The sequence below is a fragment of the Lampris incognitus genome, chromosome 6 (assembly GCF_029633865.1).
Source record: "Lampris incognitus isolate fLamInc1 chromosome 6, fLamInc1.hap2, whole genome shotgun sequence".
Classification (NCBI taxonomy): Eukaryota; Metazoa; Chordata; class Actinopteri; order Lampriformes; family Lampridae; genus Lampris; species Lampris incognitus.
In genome coordinates this window covers 166,361-189,766 of record NC_079216.1, presented here as the reverse complement: position 1 = coordinate 189,766, position 23,406 = coordinate 166,361, and the positions used below count along the sequence as shown (strand labels likewise).

Genomic DNA, 23,406 nt, shown 5'->3' with positions numbered 1-23,406 from the left:
GTTCCGCCCGAGTATATTTGGGCCTTGAGAGTGGCAGAGCGCAAATGGAGAAAAGGCAAACTCCCAGAGGACCTTCTCAACTTCCGATCTCTTCTTTCCACTTTCTCCTCCTCCCTTTCTGCTGCTAAGGCGGCCTTCTATTGCTCTAAAATCCTGTCCTCTGCCTCTAATCCTAAGAAACTCTTTTGAAACCTTCTCTACACTTCTTCAACCTCCTTCTCCTAATTTCTCCCTGATAACTTCACTAACTTCTTTGATAAGAAGGTAAACGACATCAGATCCTCCTTTTCTCACCACCCGGTTAGCGCTCCTTGCACTAGCCCACCCTCTGCACTCTCTCTCACCTCTCCACGTCCCATCCTATCCCACCTCGCTCCCCTCTCTTCCGATGAGGTCCTGAACCTTATCACATCCAGTCACCCCACTACATGCTCCCTTGACCCGGTCCCCTCCCCTTCTTCAGTCTATAGCACCTGAACTCCTTCCCTTTCTAACCCACCTCATCAACACCTCCCTCCAGGCAGGATGCTTTCCATCTGCCTTCAAGACTGCTAGAGTCACTCCTTTCTCAAGAAACCATCACTTAACCCCTCTGATGTCAAAAACTACAGACCAGTTTCCCTTCTACCCTTTCTATCCAAAACTCTCGAACGTGCTGTCTTTAACCAACTTTCTTTGTACCTCCACCAGAACAACCTCCTGGACCCCAATCAGTCTGGGTTCAAGGTGGATCACTCGACAGCAACGGCCCTCCTTGCAGTGACAGAATCGCTGCACGCTGTGAGAGCAAACTCTTTCTCCTCTGTCCTGATACTCCTGGACCTGTCAGCTGGGTTCGACACAGTGAACCACCAGATCCTCCTCTCTACCCCGGAGGGGCTGGGGGTCACAGGCTCTGCACTCTCAATGTTTGCATCCTACCTGACGGGTCGCTCCTACCAGGTGACATGGAGGGGATCTGTGTAGGAGCCTCGTAGACCGACTACAGGCATTACACAAGGTTCGGTTCTGGGTCCTCTCCTTTTCTCCCTGTACACGACATCTTTGGGTTCTATTATTCGCTTGCATGACTTCTCTTACTATTGTTATGCCGATGACACCCAGCTGATCTTGTCCTTTCCTCTCTCTGACACACAAGTAGAGACAAGCATTGCTGCGTGCTTGACTGACATCTTGGAGTGGATGGTGACACACCACCTGAAGCTCAGTCTGGACAAGAAAGAGCGGATGGTTCCCGGGGAAAGGTTGCCCACACCGAGACTTTGCCATCACCATTTACAACACCGTGGTGATGCCAACCCGGACTGCGAGGAATCTGGGTGTGATCCTGGACGACCAACTGTCGGTTGCTGCAAACGTTGCATCGGTTGCTTGCTCCTGCAGATTTCTCCTCTATAACATCAGGAGGATTCGCCCATTCCTCACCGATGAGATGGCACACGTGCTCATCCAGGCTCTGGTCATCTCCCGGCTGGACTACGGCAACTCCCTCCTTGCTGGCACCCCGGCATTGGCCATCAGACCTCTGGAGCTTGTTCAGAGAGCAGCAGCTTGTCTGGTGTTCAACAGCCCTAAGTTTTCCCACACAAGTCCCCTTCTCATATCCCTACACTGGCTCCCAGTAGCTGCTTGCATCCAGTTTAAGACTCTGGTGCTAGTCTACAGGGCAGTGAAAGGAACAGCTCCTTCCTAACTTCAGGCCATGGTCAAGCCCTACACCCCCACCCGACCACGTCACTCTGCTGCCTCGGGACACCTGGTTGCCTTGTCGCTTAGGGGCCCCTGCTGCTGATCGACCCGGTCACTGCTCTTTTCTGTCCTGGCCCCACAGTGGTGGAATGAACTCCCCATTGATGTCAGGACAGCGGAGTTGCTGCCCATCTTTCGGTGCAGGTTGAAATCTCACCTCTTCCAGAACTACTATCCTGTTACTTGTTCTTAGCATTTATTGTATTCACTCATTAAAAAAAAAACTCTTTCTTGCGCTTTTACTTTAGCACTGGTTTTACTCTTAAATGCTTGTTTAGAGAGAAAATGCACTTATGGCCTGTGATAACTAGTAGGTCTCCTGATTTCCTACGTTAAATGCACTTATGTAAGTCACTTTGGATAAAAACGTCGGCTAAATGACTGTAATGTAATCTAATGTTATCAAAAGTGTGACCACATATCGTCCAAAGCATAGGTCATCAAATTTGTCAACAACGTGTCTAATTCCAATTAATATTTCATTTATTGGTAGCTCTTAAGTTCTGCGCCTACTACTGATCACTTCCACAAGATCCTTAAAATTGGTTTCATAAATATCAGTTCATTGTCTACAAAAGCCTTACTAATAAATGATCTGATTCTTGAACATAGTTTCGATATGATTGGGTTATGTGAAACATGGCTGAAACCAAATGTTTTCCTTCCCTTAAATGAAGCTTCCCCCCCTGACTATACTTATGCCCATGTAGCTCGGGCAAATAAACAAGGTGGGGTGTTGCCTTAATATATAAATCTATTTTCAATCTGGCTTCTAGACTTGAATCTATGTTCCAGTCATTCGAGGATCTTGTTCTGGGTCCATCTCCCTCAGCCATGAAGAGACTCGGCTCAGTCCAAACTGTGATACTTTATCGGCCTCCTGGCTCTTACTTACTATTTCTTGAAGAATTTGGAGAATTTGTCTCAGCCCTTGTTATTCATTCTGATGAAATCCTACTTCTTGGTGATTTTAATATTCATCTGAATAAGGCTGCTGATCTTCTAAGTAAAGCCTTTCTGGCACTAGTTGATACTTTTGAGTTCGATCAGTTTGTTCAAGAGTCGACTCATTGCAGTGGTAACACCCTTGATTTGGTTTTATCTAAAGGAATAGCTGTTTTTGATCTGAATGTCTTGCCAACCACATCTGCCGTGTCAGATCATTTTCTCATCAAATTTGAAGCATTATTGGCCTGTCCAGTTAATGTCAGCACAGCTGCCTGAAGTCTTGGCTCCTTCCACTGTAGTGACTGACTCTGTTGAAAATGTCACTAGTGACTTAAATGTGGCCTTCTCTAGTCTCCTCGATTCAGTCTCACCTCTCACTACCAGAGCTAGGTGACTAAAGAGGCATACACCCTGGTTTAATGATGAGACACTTGCTCTTAAGCAGGCCTGCAGGAGACTGGAACGTAAATGGTGAAACTCAAAATGGGAAGTTTTTTACCTATCGTGGTATGAGTGTCTATTGAAATACAAACGTGCTTTATCTGCTGCAAAAACAGCGTGTCTCTCTCTCACTTAATCAGTATTAATAAACATAACCCCAGACTTCTCTTTGACACTGTATCTAAACTTACTGAAAAGCAGCCATCTATTAGCTGCTCACCATTCACGGCCCATGAATTTCTAGATTTTTTTCTGCAATAAGGATGATGAGATCTTAAACAAAATTAGATCTTCAACTCCAGCTACTCCTGTCACAACCCCTCTCCCTTGACGCCTGCTCACTCCTCCTCCTCCTTCACTCTGGCACACCTGTCCATGGTTTCAATCAACACACCTGCTGGCCATCAAGCAATCACCCTCACCTTTAAGAAGCCTCCACTGTGGACCAGTCTTTGCTGCAACGTAGCCATTCATGGGTTGTTGCCTAAAGGTTATTGCACATCCAGTCCTAGCCTGCATTCTCTGATGTTCATAGTTTTGCATTTTTGCCTGCCTGTCTGATTTTTTGCTCTCTGCTCTCCGGGACTTCAGCCTGCCAGTCTCCCTGCCACTGAGCCAACTCCTTCTCTACTCCTGGGATCTGTCACTTCTATAAAGACTTGATTTCTTCCTTACCTGGTTGTCCCGTCTGCTTTTGGGTCTTTCCAGATACGTGACAACTCCTGCAGATCCTGTCTTACCAAATTCATATCTATACAATGAGTTATTGACAGCCCTAGTTATTACAACTTTTGACACTATCTCTGTTGATACACTGACTAAGTTTGTGTCAGCTTCTAAACCAACTACTTGCCTACTTCACCCCTTACCAGCAAAACTTTATAAAGACCCCTGGCCTTTCCTGGGATCTACAATGCTAGACATTGTTAATTTATCACTTACTACTGGCACTGTCCCCAGCAGTTTTAAGACAGCTGTGGTTAAACCTCTACTTAAAAAACCGCACCTCAATCCAGGGTCTCTTAATAACTATCGGTCAATCTCTAGTCTTCCATTTTTTTCTAAAGTATTTAGAGAGATTTGTGTATCAACAACTTAAGATCCATATAAAAGAAAACCATCTATATGAACCTTTTCAGTCGGCTTTCAGGCCCTGTCACTCCACTGAAACTGTTCTGATCAGAGTGGTGAACGATCTTTTACTATGGACTCTGATTCCACTTCTGTGCTTATACTAATGGACCTCAATGCAGCCTTTGACACCATTGAGCACTGTATGCTATTAGACAGATTAAATTGTAATTTTGATGTCTCTGGTTTAGATCTCTCTTGGCTTACATCCTACTTATCTGGAAGAACACATTGTGCCTGCTATAGTAATATTACATCAAAATTCTCTGACTTTAAATATGTTGTACCTCAGGGCTCAGTTCTTGGCCCTCTACTTTTCTCTCTTTATATTTCATCTCTTATCTTTCACCTCAAATTATACAAGGTTATGGAATAAATTTCCATTGCTATGCTGATGATCCTCAGCTGTATGTGCCTATAAGGGTTGACGATCATGCTACTATTACTACTAATACTTTCGGCTGCTCCCGTTAGGGGTCATCACAGTGGATCATCCGTTTCCATTTCTTCCTGTCCTCTGCATCATCCTCTACTTTGCTGTACTTCTTCATTCCACAACCAAGTCTCCTTGTCTTCCTTCCTCTGTCCTGATGACACACCAAGTACCTTCCTAGCTGTCTCCCTCATTATTTCTGCAGTGGTTGCCCAGCCATCCGGCAACTCTTCACTACCACCCAGTGCCTGTCTTAACTCCTCCCTAAACTCCACAGAGCAGTTTTCCTTCTTCAACTTCCATCATTTGATCCTTGACTTTGCCTTCACTCTCTTCTTCTTGGTCTCCAAAGTCATCCTACAGAGCACCATCTGATGCTGCCTAGCTACAATCTCCCCTGTCACCACCTTGCAGTCACCAATCCCTTTCAGATTGCGCTTTCCACATAAGATACAGTCCACCTGTGTGCACTTTCCTCCACTGTTATATGTCACCCTGTATCCCTTCCTCTTCTTGAAATACATATTTCCCATAGCCATTTCCATCCTTTTCACAGAATCCACCAGCATCTGTCCTTCCACATTTCTCTCCTTGACACCATACCTCTCCATCACCTCTTCATCACCTCTGTTCCCTTCACCAACATGGCCATTGAAGTCCACTCCAATCACCACTCTCTCCTCCTTGGGTACAGTCTCCACCACGTCATCCAACTCACTCCAGAATTCTTCTTTCTCTTACATCTCACACCCAACTTGTGGGGCATATGCACTGATAACATTCAGCAATACACCTTCGATTTCCAGCTTCATACTCAGCATTTTGTCCAGCACTCTTCACCTCCAACACACTTTTGACATACTCTTCCTTCAGAATTACCCCTACCCAATTTCTCCTCCCAGTCAACCCATGGTTGAAGAGTTTGACCCCACCTCTGATGCTCCTGGCCTCACTCCCCTTTCATCTTGTCTCTTGCACACACAGTATATCTACCTTCCTTCTCTCCATCATATCAGCCAGCTCTCTCCCTTTATCTGTTAGTGCCAACAAAGTTTAGACATTCACCTCAACACTCTTACCCGTCCTACTCTCCTGATGCCTCTGGACATGCCTCCTCCTTCACCCAACAGTAGAATAGTTTGCACCGCCACCCTGCTGGCCAACAGTACCAAGGGTGGTAGTTTATAACCCAGGCCTTGACTGATGTGGTATGCCCTTCCTGACGCAACCCTCCCCATTTATCTGGGTTTGGGAACAGCACTAAGAATGCACTGGCTTGTGAATCCTCAGTGGCTGGGGACCACTGCTTCATAACATTGTTGAGAAAAGTGCTATTTAATTACTACATTACCCTTGTCACCTTTTCTTCATCTTATTGTTTTTGTGATAGGTCTAGAACAGGGGCCGCAAAGCTCAGTGTTGCTTGGGGCCCGAAAATAGATAAACCCACCCCTATCAACATGTGATGTGATTTAATTGAAATAAATCATTGTGTCCGATCAGCTCATCTGAAGCATTTGACTCATTTCATCGATTGTAAAGTGTGTCTGAAAGCCTGAACGTATTGTGATACTGTGCATTATTGACTGACTATCCACTGTGCATGTGTTGTGTGTGCATGCTAAAACAGGTATCTACAGGTCAGGATAAATCATCCAAATGATAGCAGCTTAAGTAGTTTAGGGATATTGATTGCAGCTTCTTTTTTGTTGTTGATAGAAATTATCTACAATTTCTATATTTTGTCTTTGCATAAGCTTGACTCGCCTGCAACCGCTTGAACTTCAACAAGATTTTTTTTTTTTTATTTTTATTTTTTTACCCAAACCCATGGATGCCATGGGTAAATCTGCAGGTCCTGGAACCTTTGAGCCAACCCACGCATCACTGCATGGCAATAAATGTACACAACATGTGTGTGGATGTCTGTGTACCAAAGTTGATGACATGAGCCGTGGTGTGCAGCAGTGTGTAGCAGAGGATAGCGTAGCCCACTATCTGATGTAGCAAGATGTTTTGGTCAAGAGGTAAGACCCTCACCACCCAAGTTGCCCTCAGCCATGTTAAACAGCGACGCAGCATTAGGACCTGCACATACACAAACACAAACACACGTTCAACAAATCCAAAAGACTTTTCAGCAGCGTTATAGTGATGTCACAGAAAGTTGAATCAGACCGTCTGGACGCAATGTTTATTGAGCGAGTGTGTTGCCATTAAAGCATTTGATTGTTTTCTCAAATTCCTAATTAAAATAATCCGTTGGTACCTCTTTCTAGTTGAAAATGAGAAGTTGATAATTATTTTAAAGTTTATTAAATTCGTTGTAATATTGTTATTTTTCCATTTGCGGCATTCTGTGACGTCACTTTCGGTTTCGTCACTTCCTGTTAAGCGTCTAGCTGGTCTGCGGAGAGTGAGACAAACGTGCATTCTCTAAAGATAATACAATGCGCTTTGTCATTTGTACTTTTACGGATGTGTTGGGGTCTTTCTTTCCCCTTCCGTTCTGTCTTTTGTGCAGAGCTGATTGGAAACATGAGATGCCACAGCTATGCTTGTTTTGTGTTGTACGCCGTGTGACGCCTGGGAGATTAAAAAAAAAGAAAAGGGAAGAAACTACAAGTCCCAGTGCAGCAGATCTCCTGAGTGTGACGCCACGTCCGGTCCATTCGTTTGGCGGGAAGGGCTGATTGGTCGCCGCCGGCGGGACAAGACAAGACGTTAGGGAACTAACTGTGTGGCACGCGCTCAGCGGAAGCCGCACACCTCTCTCTCTCCACCCAAAGCAAGGGACTGGAACATCATCCACACGAGCAGCACTGCCCGCTCATGGGAGCTGGGATGCATTATTCGGACCACTGAGAGGAGACGTCCTCATCGGGGTCCCGAACCGGCTCACGGCTGCAGTGACGTAAGCATAGCTGCCAGTTTACTTGCCTCTGTTTTCATATCAGCTCTGAGTTTGGGCTTCTCTCTTCTTTCCTCGTCGCGCCACGGCAGTGGCAAGTTCCGGTTGTTGGCTTGTCGCGGCTGGACCAGAACCACAGGGGGCTCGTCCGGGATCTGACAGACAGCGTAGTCAGGCTATACGGAAGCTAACGTGATTAGCATGACTTACTAGCCGACCAGTTAGTTAGCTACTCTTAAGCAGAAGCGTTGTCGGGGCTCAGGTGGGGTTGCCTTTATGTGGGCCTGGCAGGAGGAAGCTTTGGTTTCCACCTGCAACGATAACGCCGTATAACATTCTGCTCGTGTGAATAATTAGCCATAGCGATACATGTTGTGCTTTTCACCCAGATGATCTGTTGCCTGGCTTGTTCGACCCTCACCATGACAAAAGTGCAGTTGAAGTTCAGGCACTGGCCACAGCCTTTGGCCACCATGTACCAGACCCCCCCATGCCGGTGCTGCAGCATGGCTCCGGTGAACAGCAGCAGGCTCAGGCAGGCGTAGGCGCAAAGGAAGAGCAACTTGCGGCTGTTGTTGTGCCAGTAGGCTGGGGTGAGATAGCGGGGTGTCTGTCTTCTCCTCTGCTCCACATCAGGAGGCTTCAACCAGTTAGCAGCACTGCAGATCAGGATGAAGAAAGAGGGTGGATTTTTGAGAGGGGGAGAAAGAGAGAGACGGACAGCAGTGATGAGTAGACCCCAACACGTGATTTAACCAGTGCCAGTGTGGAGCTGTAATGTAGCCCACTAAGTGATTTAACCAGCGCCAGTGTGGAGTTGTAATGTAGCCCACTAAGTGATTTAACCAGTGCCAGTATGGAGCTATAATGTAGCCCAGTAAGTGATTTAACCAGTGCCAGTGTGTGGCGCTATAATGTAGCCCAGTAAGTGATTTAACCAGTGCCAGTGTGTGGCGCTGTAATGTAGCCCAGTGGGTGATTTAACCAGCACCAGTGTGGAGCTGTAATGTAGCCCAGTAGGTGATTTAACCAGCGCCAGTGTGGAGCTGTAATATAGCCCACTAAGTGATTTAACCAGCACCAGTGTGGAGCTGTAATGTAGCCCACTAAGGGATTTAACCAGCACCAGTGTGGAGCTGTAATATAGCCCAACAAGTGATTTAACCAGCACCAGTGTGGAGCTGTAATGTAGCCCATTAAGTGATTTAACCAGCACCAGTGTGGAGCTGTAATGTAGCCCAGTAAGTGATTTAACCAGCGCCAGTGTGGAGCTGTAATGTAGCCCACTAAGTGATTTAACCAGCGCCAGTGTGGAGCTGTAATGTAGTCCAGTAAGTGATTTAACCAGTGCCAGTGTGGAGCTGTAATGTAGCCCAGTAAGTGATTTAACCAGCACCAGTGTGGAGCTGTAATGTAGCCCAGTAAGTGATTTAACCAGTGCCAGTGTGGAGCTGTAATGTAGCCCAGTAAGTGATTTAACCAGCACCAGTGTTGAGCTGTAATGTAGCCCACTAAGTGATTTAACCAGTGCCAGTGTGGAGCTGTAATATAGCCCAGTAAGTGATTTAACCAGTGCTAGTGTGGAGCTGTAATGTAGCCCAGTAAGTGATTTAACCAGTACCAGTGTGGAGCTGTAATGTAGCCCAGTAAGTGATTTAACCAGTGCCAGTGTGGAGCTGTAATGTAGCCCAGTAAGTGATTTAACCAGCACCAGTGTTGAGCTGTAATGTAGCCCACTAAGTGATTTAACCAGTGCCAGTGTGGAGCTGTAATATAGCCCAGTAAGTGATTTAACCAGTGCTAGTGTGGAGCTGTAATGTAGCCCAGTAAGTGATTTAACCAGTACCAGTGTGGAGCTGTAATGTAGCCCAGTAAGTGATTTAACCAGTGCCAGTGTGGAGCTGTAATGTAGCCCAGTAAGTGATTTAACCAGTGCCAGTGTGGAGCTGTAATGTAGCCCACTAAGTGATTTAACCAGCACCAGTGTGGAGCTGTAATGTAGCCCACTAATTGATTTAACCAGCACCAGTGTGGAGCTGTAATGTAGCCCACTAAGTGATTTAACCAGCACCAGTGTGGAGCTGTAATGTAGCCCAGTGGGTGATTTAACCAGGACCAGTGTGGAGCTGTAATGTAGCCCAGTAGGTGATTTAACCAGCGCCAGTGTGGAACTGTAATATAGCCCAACAAGTGATTTAACCAGCACCAGTGTGGAGCTGTAATATAGCCCAACAAGTGATTTAACCAGCACCAGTGTGGAGCTGTAATGTAGCCCAGTAAGTGATTTAACCAGCACCAGTGTGGAGCTGTAATGTAGCCCACTAAGTGATTTAACCAGCGCCAGTGTGGAGCTGTAATGTAGTCCAGTAAGTGATTTAACCAGTGCCAGTGTGGAGCTGTAATGTAGCCCAGTAAGTGATTTAACCAGCACCAGTGTGGAGCTGTAATGTAGCCCACTAAGTGATTTAACCAGCACCAGTGTGGAGCTGTAATGTAGCCCAGTAAGTGATTTAACCAGTGCCAGTGTGGAGCTGTAATGTAGCCCAGTAAGTGATTTAACCAGCACCAGTGTGGAGCTGTAATGTAGCCCACTAAGTGATTTAACCAGCACCAGTGTGGAGCTGTAATGTAGCCCACTAAGTGATTTAACCAGCACCAGTGTGGAGCTGTAATGTAGCCCAGTAAGTGATTTAACCAGTGCCAGTGTGGAGCTGTAATGTAGCCCAGTAAGTGATTTAACCAGTGCTAGTGTGGAGCTGTAATGTAGCCCACTAAGTGATTTAACCAGCACCAGTGTGGAGCTGTAATGTAGCCCAGTAAGTGATTTAACCAGCACCAGTGTGGAGCTGTAATGTAGCCCACTAGGGTCTCTCTCTAGCAACCCTAGTGTTCTCTGCCTTCAGAGCCATATACGACTTTTCAAGCTCTGTGACTCTCCCGTCCACGTTTGTCAGAGAGCTTTCAATGTCCGCCATTTTTCTGACATGTGTAGAGACAGTAGTTTGGAGGACTGATACAGAAGAAGGTAACTCTGCTAATATTTCCTCCTCCACTGCCGCCACGTCAGCTCTGATACCCTCTCTCAAGTCCTTCAGTATCTGTGCCAGGTCTAAGCTAGCCATGTCAGCCGTTAGCCCGCTCGCACATGGTTTAGGTGGTGAGGTCTGTTGGTATTTGTAACCCTGCCGCTTTTGGTAGACACTGTTCCAGGTCAAACAATAATCGTAACGATAATGACACTGATAGTTATGAAACGGTGCAGGTTCAAGTAAAAAAAAAAAAGCGTGTGTTAAAGGAATTAATTATACAGAAGATGGGGAGAACTTTGGAAAGACGTCCTTACTCCGCCATGACCCCAGACATTTACACCTTGTATTCTGCCAGAACTTCTAACCCGCAACCAAGATCCTGCTCTTCAAAAAGTTAGACATTCAATGTGATGGATGAGGTATTTGAAGATGTAAGTATAGTATGTAACAGCTAAAGCCATTGTTATTCTTAAGTATACGACTCCTGTATATTCTCTGGAATACAGTAACATTTCAAAGTAAGAGGTGGCTATTTGCTATAAATAAAAATAACAGACACTGTAATTAGATTTTAGACGTTTATTTATTTGATGATTCTTTCTATGTTTGTAAATTCTAATCACAATCACATTTCCTTTCTCAAAATGAGCAGAGTAGAAAAGCTGAGTTCATTGTTTTACACACACACACACACACACACACACACATTTTAGGCTATTTCATACATACTCTTCATTTCCTAGGCACTACAGATTGACAGAGATTGGTAAGAGCACCACACACAATCACTATATCACCCAAGAGGTTAACTTGTGAAATAGGAATAACAGAATGCAACATTTTGAAACTCTTCCATCTGCTTATAACTCTCTCTCTACGTGTATTCTCACACGAGACAGTTGTCTTGACAAATCTACTTCAGAAGCAGGTAACTGACGCTTTCCTTTAGTGAAACTTGGTATACACAAGGTGGCACCATATGCAGCAAGCTCATCCCTGATCAAAAATCCCCTGTCTGCTAAGACTTCATCTTTTGGTTCTAATAGGTGCAAAAACCCTGATTCAACTGTTATTTGCTTATCTGACACTGCCACCCCAGCCTGGGGACAGGAATGAAACTGCCCCCGCAGGCGTTATTCCCACCAGGTACTTAACTGTGTTATTATGTTTGTAATTGGACCAGGTTTGAGCTCTAGCAGTCAAGTTAGTAGGTTTCACCACGAAAATCTCTGTACAGTCAATTATACACCGGCATCTCTTGAAATGTTGCCTGAAACTTTTTGGCATAATTTTAAGGACAGCACCCCTAGAAGGCCACTTGATAAGAGATTTCAATGCATTTGCCATTACAGGCAACCATGATCTTAGAATGTTTGATATTGTGCCTTCTGAAACTTTGAACCTACATGCTATAGCTCTGTTACTGAGCCCCAATCTCAGTTTCACGAGGACCACTAATAAATGATATTCCAGCATGAGACCTACAGTACACTTCTGCACACTATCTTTTATTTTAGTTATTAACCAAATGAAAATGACTGAAGTTAGCCCAGTGAGAACCCGAAAGTGTGCAGCATTGTTTCTGACCATGGAGAATGAGAAGCGTGATTTCTGAAGCTCCTCTTTCAATCCTGCATTCTCCTCTTTGAGTTTGTTAGTCTTTTCCTCAAGTTGCCATATTCAGTACTAAGTTGGTCATACTTTTGACTGAGACTGTTGTATGCTTCTTGTGGGACCATAGCCTCAGCTTCTTCGTCCTTTTCCTTTCCAGCCTTAGAAAATACAGGGCAAAACAGAGACAAAACGTAGACTATTAGTGAAGAAGCCTGCACACAGGAATTACACAGCCTATGGTAGTATTCACAGCCACAGTTAGAAACCTCAGTTCAACTTAGCTAACGTTATCTCTCCAGCTTCTCCACAGGCCTGCCACACTGTCGTCCATAGGAAAACACAGAGGGGACGAAACCTGGGCTGTGTTTATCCAAAGAAGCCTCTCCTACAAAACAAGATGGAGCTGAAGCTTGCTATCAGAGTGTCAGCCTGATTACAACACGTTACTGGTAGCTTAAGCTAACGCAGAGAGCGTTCACATTGGGAGAGAAATCACCCAGCGTTATTCCTCCTCGTCCCCACTTTCTGATTAATGTGAAATGGGCATGACGAACATGTAGACACATGTCCATACCTACAACAGAGAAAAGTGTAGTTTAACGTTACCTTACTTGGCTGATATGAAGGGTGCGCTACAACACCAGCATTTCTGATGATATCCTCAGTCCAGTCCTTTCGTCTTATGGCGTTTAACCACAGTTGTCGCCGAGCTTGATGACTGGGAGTGGCAGCTGGTATGCGATACAACTTAAAGTGTAGTTTATTACTCCTTCGATTCTGGCCCCCAGAAACACAGCATGGAGCCGTGCTGGCTACCACTCGCTAGATGATGTGCGCTTGCCTGCGGATGTGATTCGTATTTAACGTTACCGCTTCTGGTTTTGTTTTGCCTCCAGCTGGCGCCCTGACGTCATCGTTACCTAGGCTCTAAAGGGTCTATACTTGACGCCTTTAGTCAAGCTTAAGGAATGTCGACCTTCTTCACAGTTTAAAGTATAGTTATGGCAATAAGATAAGCAGGATAACAGATTGGGCAATACTTAAATGGTTGTTATATAACAGTTAAAAATATAAATCGTGACCTAGTAAGACTATTTTTGTACTTGCATTCTTGTTGCTGAGTTATGCACCATATTTACATTTTTATTCTAGTTAAGAGAATAACTAGTTTTCTATTTTGTCTAGTATAGGATTTTGTTCTGTGTTTAAATTTCTTAGTTTTATATGTCTTTGTCTCTATCCGTCAATGCCAGGGGTCTTAAAAATAATGTCAAACGTAAAGCTTTGTTCCTGTTTGCAAAAAAAAACAAAAACAAAACACACAAACATGATTTTTGCTTTTTTTCAAGAATGCCACTAAACTGATAAAGATACTAACTTGGAGATCGCAATGGGCAAATGATGTGTGGTTAGTCCAGGGATCAGGGTATTCAGCTGGGGTATCAGCTATATTAAAGAATAGATTTGCTAGGGATATTTTAGATTGTGAAAAGGACACTTTGGGTCACTTTTACTTAATGGTATTCTCTCTACGCCAGATAACAATCTTCATAATCAACATATATGGATACAACTCATCTAGAGAAAATAACATGTTTTTTGAAAACCTGGAAGAGAAAATTAATGTTTGGTTAAAAAAGTACCCTAGGGCATTACTTATATTAGGAGGGGATTTAAATGGAACTATTGGCAATACGATGGACAGATGGCCACCTAGGAATTCTGGATCTTCTAACTCATATTTAAAATGTTTTATGGAAAAAAATTTCATAGTAGATATTTGAAGAGAAAATTTTCCTCAAAACTGTCAATACACCTGGTGTAATAAAGACCCCTCGCGACAGTCAAGGATAGATTTTTGGCTAATTTCTAGACGCCTGGTTGATTGGGATTTGTCTGTTACTATTAGCTCCACTCCATTAACTGATCACAAAAGATGCCAAAGATGCCAGGGAAGCAGTAATATACACTATTTTTTACTGTTTCCCTTACTTCTAACTCCTTTTCACCTCATATGAAAGCCTTTCTATGGAAACTCAACAACTCTACTCTTATGTTTGATCAGGTGCAGTGTAAAATAAGGGAACTTATTAGTGCTTATTGGAATGAAGCTCGTGGTAAAAACTCCTATGGCTGTTATTGGGAACTGCTTAAATTTGAGATGGGGAAATTTCTCAGAAAATTTGGAAGTGATCTGACTAAGAAGAGAAGGACTGCAGAAGAAAAAGTTATCTACCAGTTGGCATGTTTTTCTCAACAAGAGAATTTATCTGATGATGAGCAAAAAGAATATTTCCATCCATCCATCTATTATCTGAACCGCTTCCTTACTCAGGGTTGCGGGGATGCTGGAGCCTATCCCAGCAGTCACCGGGCAGCAGACGGGGAGACACTCTGGACAGACCGCCAGGCCATCACAGATAAAGAATATTTACAATTGCAAAATAAATTAGATGATTTATTTTGCAATTGATAAGACAGAGCTGATGTTCCTCCTGGGGAAAGGTTGCCCACACCGAGACCTGGCCATCACCATTGACAACACCGTGGTGACACCAACTGGGACTGTGAGGAGTCTGGGTATGATCCTGGACGACTAACTGGCGTTTGCTGCAAACGTTGCATCGGTTGCTTGCTCCTGCAGATTTCTCCTCTATAGCATCAGGAGGATTCGCCCATTCCTCACCGACGAGACGGCACAGGTGCTCATCCAGGCTCTGGTCATCTCCCGGCTGGATTACGTCAACTCCCTCCTTGCTGGTGCCCCGGCGTCGGCCATCAGACCTCTGGAGCTTGTTCAGAGAGCTGCAGCTCGTCTGGTGTTCAACCGCCGTAAGTTCTCCCACACAACTCCCCTTCTCATGTCCCTACACTGGCTCCCAGTAGCTGCTCGCATCCAGTGTAAGACTCTAGTGCTAGCCTACAGGGCAGTGAAAGGAACAGCTCCTTCCTATCACCAGGCCATGGTCAAGCCCTACACCCCTGCCTGACCACTTTGCTCTGCTGCCTCGGGACACCTGGTTGCCCCTTCGCTCAGATGCCCTTGCTGCTGATCAACCCGGTCACGGCTCTTTTCTGTCCTGGCCCCACAGTGGTGGAATGAACTCCCCACTGATGTCAGGACAGCGGAGTCGCTGCCCATCTTTCGCCGCAGGTTGAAAACCAGACATCATGGACTGATCAGTAAATTGAAACTAATGGGGCTCCTGCCATAGTGGTCAGTTATCATTGACTGATCAATAACTTGTAACTGAAGGGGCCCCTGCCATGGAGGCCAGACATCATGGACTGATTAGTAACTGATGGGACTCCTGCCATGGTGGCCAGACATCATGGGCTGATCAGTAACTAGAAACTGATGGGCTTCTGCCATGATGGCCAGATATCATGGACTGATTAGTAACTGATGGGGCTCCTGCCATGGTGGCCAGACATCATGGACTGATCAGTAACTAATGGGGCTTCTGCCATGGTGGCCAGACATCAGGGACTCATTAGTAACTTGAAACTGATGGGGCTTCAGCCATGGTGGCCAGACATCATGAACTGATCAGTAACTTGAAACTGATGGGGCTCCTGCCATGGTGGCCAGACATCATGGACCGATTAGTAACTGATTGGGCTCCTGCCATGGTGGTCAGAAATCATGGACTGATTATTAACTGTTAGGACTCCTGCAATGGTGGCCAGACATGGACTGATCAGTAACTTGAAAGTGATGGGGCTCCTGCCATGGTGGCCAGACATCATGGACTGATCAGTAAATTGAAACTAATGGGGCTCCTGCCATGGTGGCCAGATATCATGGACTAATCAGTAACTTGAAACTGATGGGGCTCCTGCCATGGTGGCCAGATATCATGGACTGATCAGTAACTTGAAACTGATGGGGCTCCTGCCATGGTGGCCAGACATCATGGACTGATCAGTAACTGATGGAGCTCCTGGCACGGTGGACAGACAGCATGGACTGATTAGTAACTTGAAACTGATGGGGCTCCTGCCATGTTGGCCAAACATCATGGACTGATCAGTAAGTTGAACCTGATAGAGCTCCTGGCATGGTGGCCAGACATCATGGACTGATTAGTAACTTGAAACTGATGGGGCTCCTACCTTTGTAGCCAGACATCATGGACTGATTAGTATATTGAAACTGATGGGGCTCCTGCAATGGTGGCCAAACATCATGGACTGATTAGTAACTTGAATTTGATGGGGCTCATGGACTGATTAGGAACTGATGAGGCTCCTGCCATGGTGGCCAGACATCAGGGACTCATCAATAACTTGAAACTGATGGGGCTCCTGCAATGGTGGCCAGCCATCATGGACTAATTAGTAACTGATGGGGCTCCTGCCATGGTGGCCAGACATCATGGGCTGATCAGTAATTGATGGGGTTTTCTGCCATGGTGGCCAGACATCATGGACTGATTAGTAACTGATAGAGCTCCTGGCATGGTGGCCAGACATCATGGACTGATCAGTAACTTGAAACTGATGGGGCTCCTACCATGGTGGCCAGATATCTTGGACTGATCAGTAAATTGAAACTAATGGGGCTCCTGCCATAGTGATCAGACATCATGGACTGATCAGTAATTGAAACTGAAGGGGCTCTTGCCATGGCGGCGAGACATTACTGGCTGATTAGTAACTTGAAACTGATGGGGCTCCTGCCATGGTGGCCAGACATCATGGACTGATCAGTAACTGATGGGGCTCCTGGCATGGTGGCCAGACAGCATGGACTGATTAGTAACTTGAAACTTATGGGGCTCCTGCCATATTGGCCAGACATCATGGACTTATTAGTAACTTGAAACTGATGGGGCTCCTACCTTTGTGGCCAGACATCATGGACTGATTCGTAACTTGAAACTGATGGGGCTCCTACCATGGTGGCCAGACATCATGGACTGATTAGTAACTTGAAACTGATGGGGCTCCTGCCATGGTGGCTAGACACCATGAAGTGATCAGTAACTGATGGGGCTCCTGCCATGGTGGCCGGACATCATGGACTGATCAGTAACTTGAAATTGATGGGGCTCATGGACTGATTGGGAACTGATGGGGCTCCTGCCATGGTGTCCAGACATCGTGGACTGATCAATAACTTGAAACTGATGGGGCTCCTGCCTTGGTGGCCAGCCATCATGGACTGATTAGTAACTGATGGGACTCCTGCCATGGTGTCCAGACATCATGGACTGATCAATAACTTGAAACTTATGGGGCTCCTGCCATGGTGGCCAGCCATCATTGACTAATTAGTAACTGATGGGGCTCCTGGCATGGTGGCCAGACAGCATGGACTGATTAGTAACTTGAAACTGATGGGGCGCCTGCCATGTTGGCCAGCCATCATGGACTGATCAGTAACTTGAACCTGATAGAGCTCCTGGCATGTTGGCCAGACATCACTGACTGATTAGTAACTTGAAACTGATGGGGCTCCTAGCTTTGTGGCCAGCCATCATGGACTGATTAGTATATTGAAACTGATGGGGCTCCTGCAATGGTGGCTAGACATCATGGGCTGATTAGTAACTTGAAACTGATGGGGCTCCTGCCATATTGGCCAGACATCATGGACTTATTAGTAACTTGAAACTGATGGGGCTCCTACCTTTGTGGCCAGACATCATGGACTGATTCGTAACTTGAAACTGATGGGGCTCCTACCATGATGGCCAGACATCATGGACTGATTAGTAACTTGGAACTGATGGGGCTCCTGCCATGGTGGCTAGACACCATGAAGTGATCAGTAACTGATGGGGCTCCTGCCATGGTGGCCGGACATCATGGACTGATCAGTAACTTGAAATTGATGGGGCTCATGGACTGATTGGGAACTGATGGGGCTCCTGCCATGGTGGCCAGACATCATGGACTGATTAGTAACTGATGGGACTCCTGCCATGGTGTCCAGACATCGTGGACTGATCAATAACTTGAAACTGATGGGGCTCCTGCCATGGTGGCCAGCCATCAGGGACTGATTAGTAACTGATGGGACTCCTGCCATGGTGTCCAGACATCATGGACTGATCAATAACTTGAAACTTATGGAGCTCCTGCCATGGTGGCCAGCCATCATTGACTAATTAGTAACTGATGGGGCGCCTGCCATGGTGGCCAGACATCATGGGCTGATCAGTAACTGATGGCGTTGCTGCCATGGTGGCCAGACATCATGGACTAATTAGTAACTGACAGAGCTCCTGGCATGGTGGCCAGATATCATGGACTGATCAGTAACTTGAAACTTATGGGGCTCCTACCATGGTGGCCAGACATCATGGACTGATCAGTAAATTGAAACTAATGGGGCTCCTGCCATAGTGGTCAGACATAATGGACTGATCAGTAACTTGAAACTGAAGGGGCTCCTGCCATGGCGGCGAGACATCACGGGCTGATTAGTAACTGATTGGGCTCTTGCCATGGTGGCCAGGCATCATGGACTGATCAGTAACTTGAAAGTGATGGGGCTCCTGCAATGGTGGCCAGATATCATGGACTAATCAGTAACTTGAAAGTGATGGGGCTCGTACCTTGGTGGCCAGATATCATGGACTGATCAGTAACTTGAAACTGTCGGGGCTCCTGCCATGGTGGTCAGACATCATGGAATGATCAGTAACTTGAAAGAATTTGCCCCTCAAATCAATGGATTGAATGGTCTCATCCATCAGGTTGTGCTTTGTAAAAACATTGTTTTCTCTCTGTCTCACTCTCTCCCTCTTCCCCTCTGTCTCTCGCTCTCTCTCTCTCACTCTCTCTCGCTCTCACACACAAACATACACATGAAGCTGGGTTGTGCACACCGTCAAGGTTCCATCAGCACAAACTAATGTAGACATAAACACTGAAGAATGGCATGGAGAAGCTCAAAAAGAACATCCAGTGTAAATTGAGCAGCTATTTCCTCAACAACTTGGACATCTGCAGTGCATGTGGCTATGAATACAAGTCGTTATAGACAATAAGAACATGAACATTATTACCCCAACCGGTGAGGCCTCCCTCCTGGACAACCTTAACCAATTTTAAACTGGCTTTGGTCTCAAAGCAGAGCCAACTTTCAGTTGCTTTATAATAATGTCCTTACTAACTTCTCTGCATTTCCACTTCAAGTGAGGGTAAAATTTGTGTGATATTTATGTTATCAATCAATTATCCACAAATTCCACCTTTGCTTAAAATAGCCTAATGATAACTCAGCTACAGTTAAGTGCCAGAGGAAGTTGTGTCACCACAGACTGTTGATTGACTTGTGACCCATGTTTCTTTAATTTTGTGCATTGCAATCTTACAGATGCACATTGTACATTGAACAAGGCCCAGTCTGGAATGAACAAGATGCCTTCAGAAAGGTTTGCATGGGGAAAACATCTTATGCATCGCCCATTATATCCCAACTTCTCTGAAGAACCAGTACCTTTCCATCACATACCCATCACTTCAGTGGAAACGTTACAAGATGCTTTTAAAGAATCCTCACAGCATCTTGCACTTGTATCTGCATACATTTAGAAACAGGCTGCTCGGGCACTTAAGTTCCAAGTTGCTCCAGTGGTTGATATGTACTTTGACTGGTTCTATCCCCTCGTGTGAAAGTGTGTGCTTCATGAACAAATGTAAAATGTAGTGTAAAAGGAATATTTTGAACTTCATCTTTCTATTACATCTCAGAAAATAACTGTACTTATATTCTTTTAAACTATTCTGCAGGTAATAGAAGAAAATGCACTGGTTGTGAAAAGTTATAATCAGTGGTCAGACGTAGGGTTATGGTTTGTATCATCAGACCTGATAGTGAGGTTTTCCATGACTTCAGGGAAGTTCTCTAGTTCAGCTTTCAGCTCCTCAAAGGTGATGGATCCACTGCTGTCTTTATCAGCTGACTCAAACAGTGCCAGAGTCAGGTCATCCAGTTTTTCCTCTGGCAGAGAGATGGCGCTCTCACGTAGGCATGACTTGAGAACTGTACGCAGTTCATCTGGATCAATAGAGCCACTTCCTGCAAAACAAAAACAACCTCCTCTGTCCAGTCCAAAACAAGCTTTGAGAGGTGTTTCGTAAAATGTAAGTGCCAAGAATTTGTTAATGTTTAGACTGGATCCTCAACTTCAAGTAGGACTGATCTAGTTCAGTGGTGCTCTATTTTATTATACAGCTGTCCCTGTGTGTGTGTGTGTGTGTGTGTGTGTGTGTGTGTTGGTAGACTAACCATCCACATCATAGACCTGGAAGAGGAACTTGAGCTTGTCTGTCTCACTGCCGTGGATGAGTAGGTCCAGGGCTTTCAGCAGCTCATCCAGACTGATGGAGCTGCTGCCGTCTGAGTCAAACAGCGCAAAGAAGCGCTCGGCAAAGAAGGACTGTACAACACACCGGACATCATTTCTCGTGACACAACATTAGTGAAATGACTGAATACATATCATGGAGCACCATTTTAGATACATCCAGTTTAACAAGGTAAAAGGCTCGGCTTGTACAGAGCTGCTGTTAGTTCACCAGATTATTAAAGCATGTATGGTTGGACAGCATCAACCTTCAGGTGAGTCTCAATAAAAACTGCTACTTCACCAGATTATTAAAGCATGTATGGTTGGACAGCATCAGCCTTCAGGTAAATCTCAAAGTAAAAGCAAGTCTTCTTGGATTAAAAGACTTATTTACAAAATGTAAGAGTGGGTTAAAGCCCACACCAATATACATTGTCCTGAAAGTCTTAAATAGGAAAATTGTAGTTTATCACTCACCTCTTTTACCTTGAGAGCTGTTTTAAACTCTTCCAGGTCGATCTCTTTGTCCTCTCCTGCAATGCTCTCAAACTGCTTGGTAACCCACTCTAGCCAGCGAGCATCCTCATCCAGAGACATGCTGACGTGCACTACAGTTGCCAAAACTGGTTACCATAGAAACTAATTTTGTTTACCTTTGACATTATATTATAATACAATCATAATATTAAGAACACTACTATAATTACACAGTTCAAGTATAATTTGTAAGTATAATTTTTTTTAACTGTGTTCTGTAAGGTGTTCTTGAGTGCTCTGAAAGGCACCGACAAATAAAATGTATTATTATTATAACATGTGAATCTATACCCCGGAGTCCTGTGCTCTACAGACGTCAACTGGTTTTAAGCTTGGACTCTACAAAGAGCATTGGGGGGGTGGGATGTCACAGAAAGCTCTATAATTTAACTGTTTGCATTCCATACTGCTGTGGAGTTCAGTCTCATTAGAATGGCTAGCCTTTATCAGTCTCATTAGAATGGCTAGCCTTCCTCAAGCTCATTAAAATGGCTAGCCTTCCTCAGTTGCATTAGAATGGCTAGTCTTCATCAGTCTCATTACAATGGCCAGCCTTCATCAGTCTCATTAGAATGGCCGGCCTTCATCAATCTCATTAGAATGCCTAGCCTTCATCAGTCTCATCAGAATGACTTGCCTTCATCAGTCTCATTAGAATGGCCAGCCCTCATCATTCTCATCAGAATGGCGAGCCTTCATCAATCTCATTAGAATGGCTAGCCTTCATCAGTCTCATTAGAATGATGGGCCTTCATCAGTCTCATCCGCATGGCGACCCTTCATCAGTCTCATTAGAATGGCCATCCTTCATCAGTCTCATTAGAATGGCTAGCCTTCATCAGTCTCACTAGAATGGCCAGCCTTCATCAGTCTCATTAGAATGGCTAGCCTTCATCAGTCTCGTTAGAATGGCCAGCCTTCATCAGTCTCATTAGAATGGATAGCCTTCATCATTCTCATTAGAATGACCAGCCTTCATCAGTCTCATTAGAATGACCAGCCTTCATAAGTCTCATTAGAATGGCCAGCCTTCGTCAGTCTCATTAGAATGGCCAGCCTTCATCAGTCTCATTAGAATGGCTAGCCTTCATCAGTCTCATTAGAATAGCTAGCCTTCATCAGTCTTAGCAGATTGGCTAGCCTTCGTCAGTCTCATCATAATGGCGAGCCTTTATCAGTCTCATTAGAATGGCCAGCCTTAATCAGTCTCATCAGAAAGGCGAGCCTTCATCAATCTCATTAGAATGGCGAGCCTTCATCAGTCTCATTAGAATAGCAAGCCTTCATCCGTCTCATCTGAATTGTCAGCCTTCATCAGTCTCATTAGAATAGCCAGCCTTCATCAGTCTCATTAGAATGGCCAGCCTACATCAGTCTCATTAGAATGACAAGCCTTCATCAGTCTCATTAGAAGGCCAGCCTTCACCAACAGCTGAAATGTGGTCGACCCCTGCTGAATCACTGCATGACAGGAACTATTGATAGAACCTACAGATGCAGCATCTAGGATGTTGCCATGGAGACGTCAGCTCCAGAGAAATACGTGCATGAACAATAGCTACATATTGTTTGAGACATACTCATGGAAGAAAAAAAACTAACTAACTTTGAGAGAATCCAAAATAGGCCCTTCTCTTTGTTTTTAGAGTGTTAATGATAATACTAATAATTAATGAGGATGTAGAAGCTTGCTGGTTTAAACGGCAGATAAAAGACACTTATTCATTATTCATTATAATAATTATATAGAAAACAAACATTGTTGCATATGTGCTTGATGATACTTCAGATTGTCTATAAACTTTAAATTTTTCAAACAATTTTTCTATTTATGAAAGCATTTATGCCTCTTATTGTAACGTATTGTATTATTGTAACAAAACTCATAGTATCACAACCTAATCCAGTGTCAAAAAGCGTTGAGGGAGAAAATTATTTGTGTAGATATAATAGTTAATACAAACTCTATAGCACAAGTTCACCCAGTCATATACCATGACAAGCCATGTGTATGTGTTTCTGTCCAACCCAACAGTATACCAGAACTGTTCCCTTGTTTGCACACTTTCCCCCACACAGCTAACCCTAACCCTAACCCAACCCAACAGTATACCAGAACCATTCCCTTGTCAGCACACTTTCCCCCACACAGCTAACCCTAACCCAACCCAATGTATACCAGAACTGTTCCCTTGTTAGCACACCATCCTCCACACAGCTAACCCTAACCCAACCCAACAGTATACCAGAACTGTTCCCTTGTTTGCACACTTTGCCCCACACAGCTAACCCAACCCAACAGTACAC

General features: G+C 44.9%; 1 protein-coding gene across 1 annotated transcript in view; it reads right to left on the bottom strand.

The window, feature by feature from the left end:
* nox5 (NADPH oxidase, EF-hand calcium binding domain 5) overlaps positions 1-21,159 on the bottom strand; it is a 93,701-nt gene extending 72,542 nt beyond the window's left edge. Inside the window, exons 1-6 of the mRNA XM_056282232.1 lie at positions 21,040-21,159; positions 20,502-20,652; positions 20,081-20,291; positions 8,035-8,272; positions 6,637-6,790; positions 3,996-4,015 (exon numbers count right to left, since the gene is read on the bottom strand). Coding sequence (XP_056138207.1) covers positions 3,996-4,015; positions 6,637-6,790; positions 8,035-8,272; positions 20,081-20,291; positions 20,502-20,652; positions 21,040-21,159 — 894 coding nt within the window. The remainder of the gene's footprint in view (positions 1-3,995; positions 4,016-6,636; positions 6,791-8,034; positions 8,273-20,080; positions 20,292-20,501; positions 20,653-21,039) is intronic.
* Between the last annotated feature and the right edge of the window lie 2,247 nt (positions 21,160-23,406).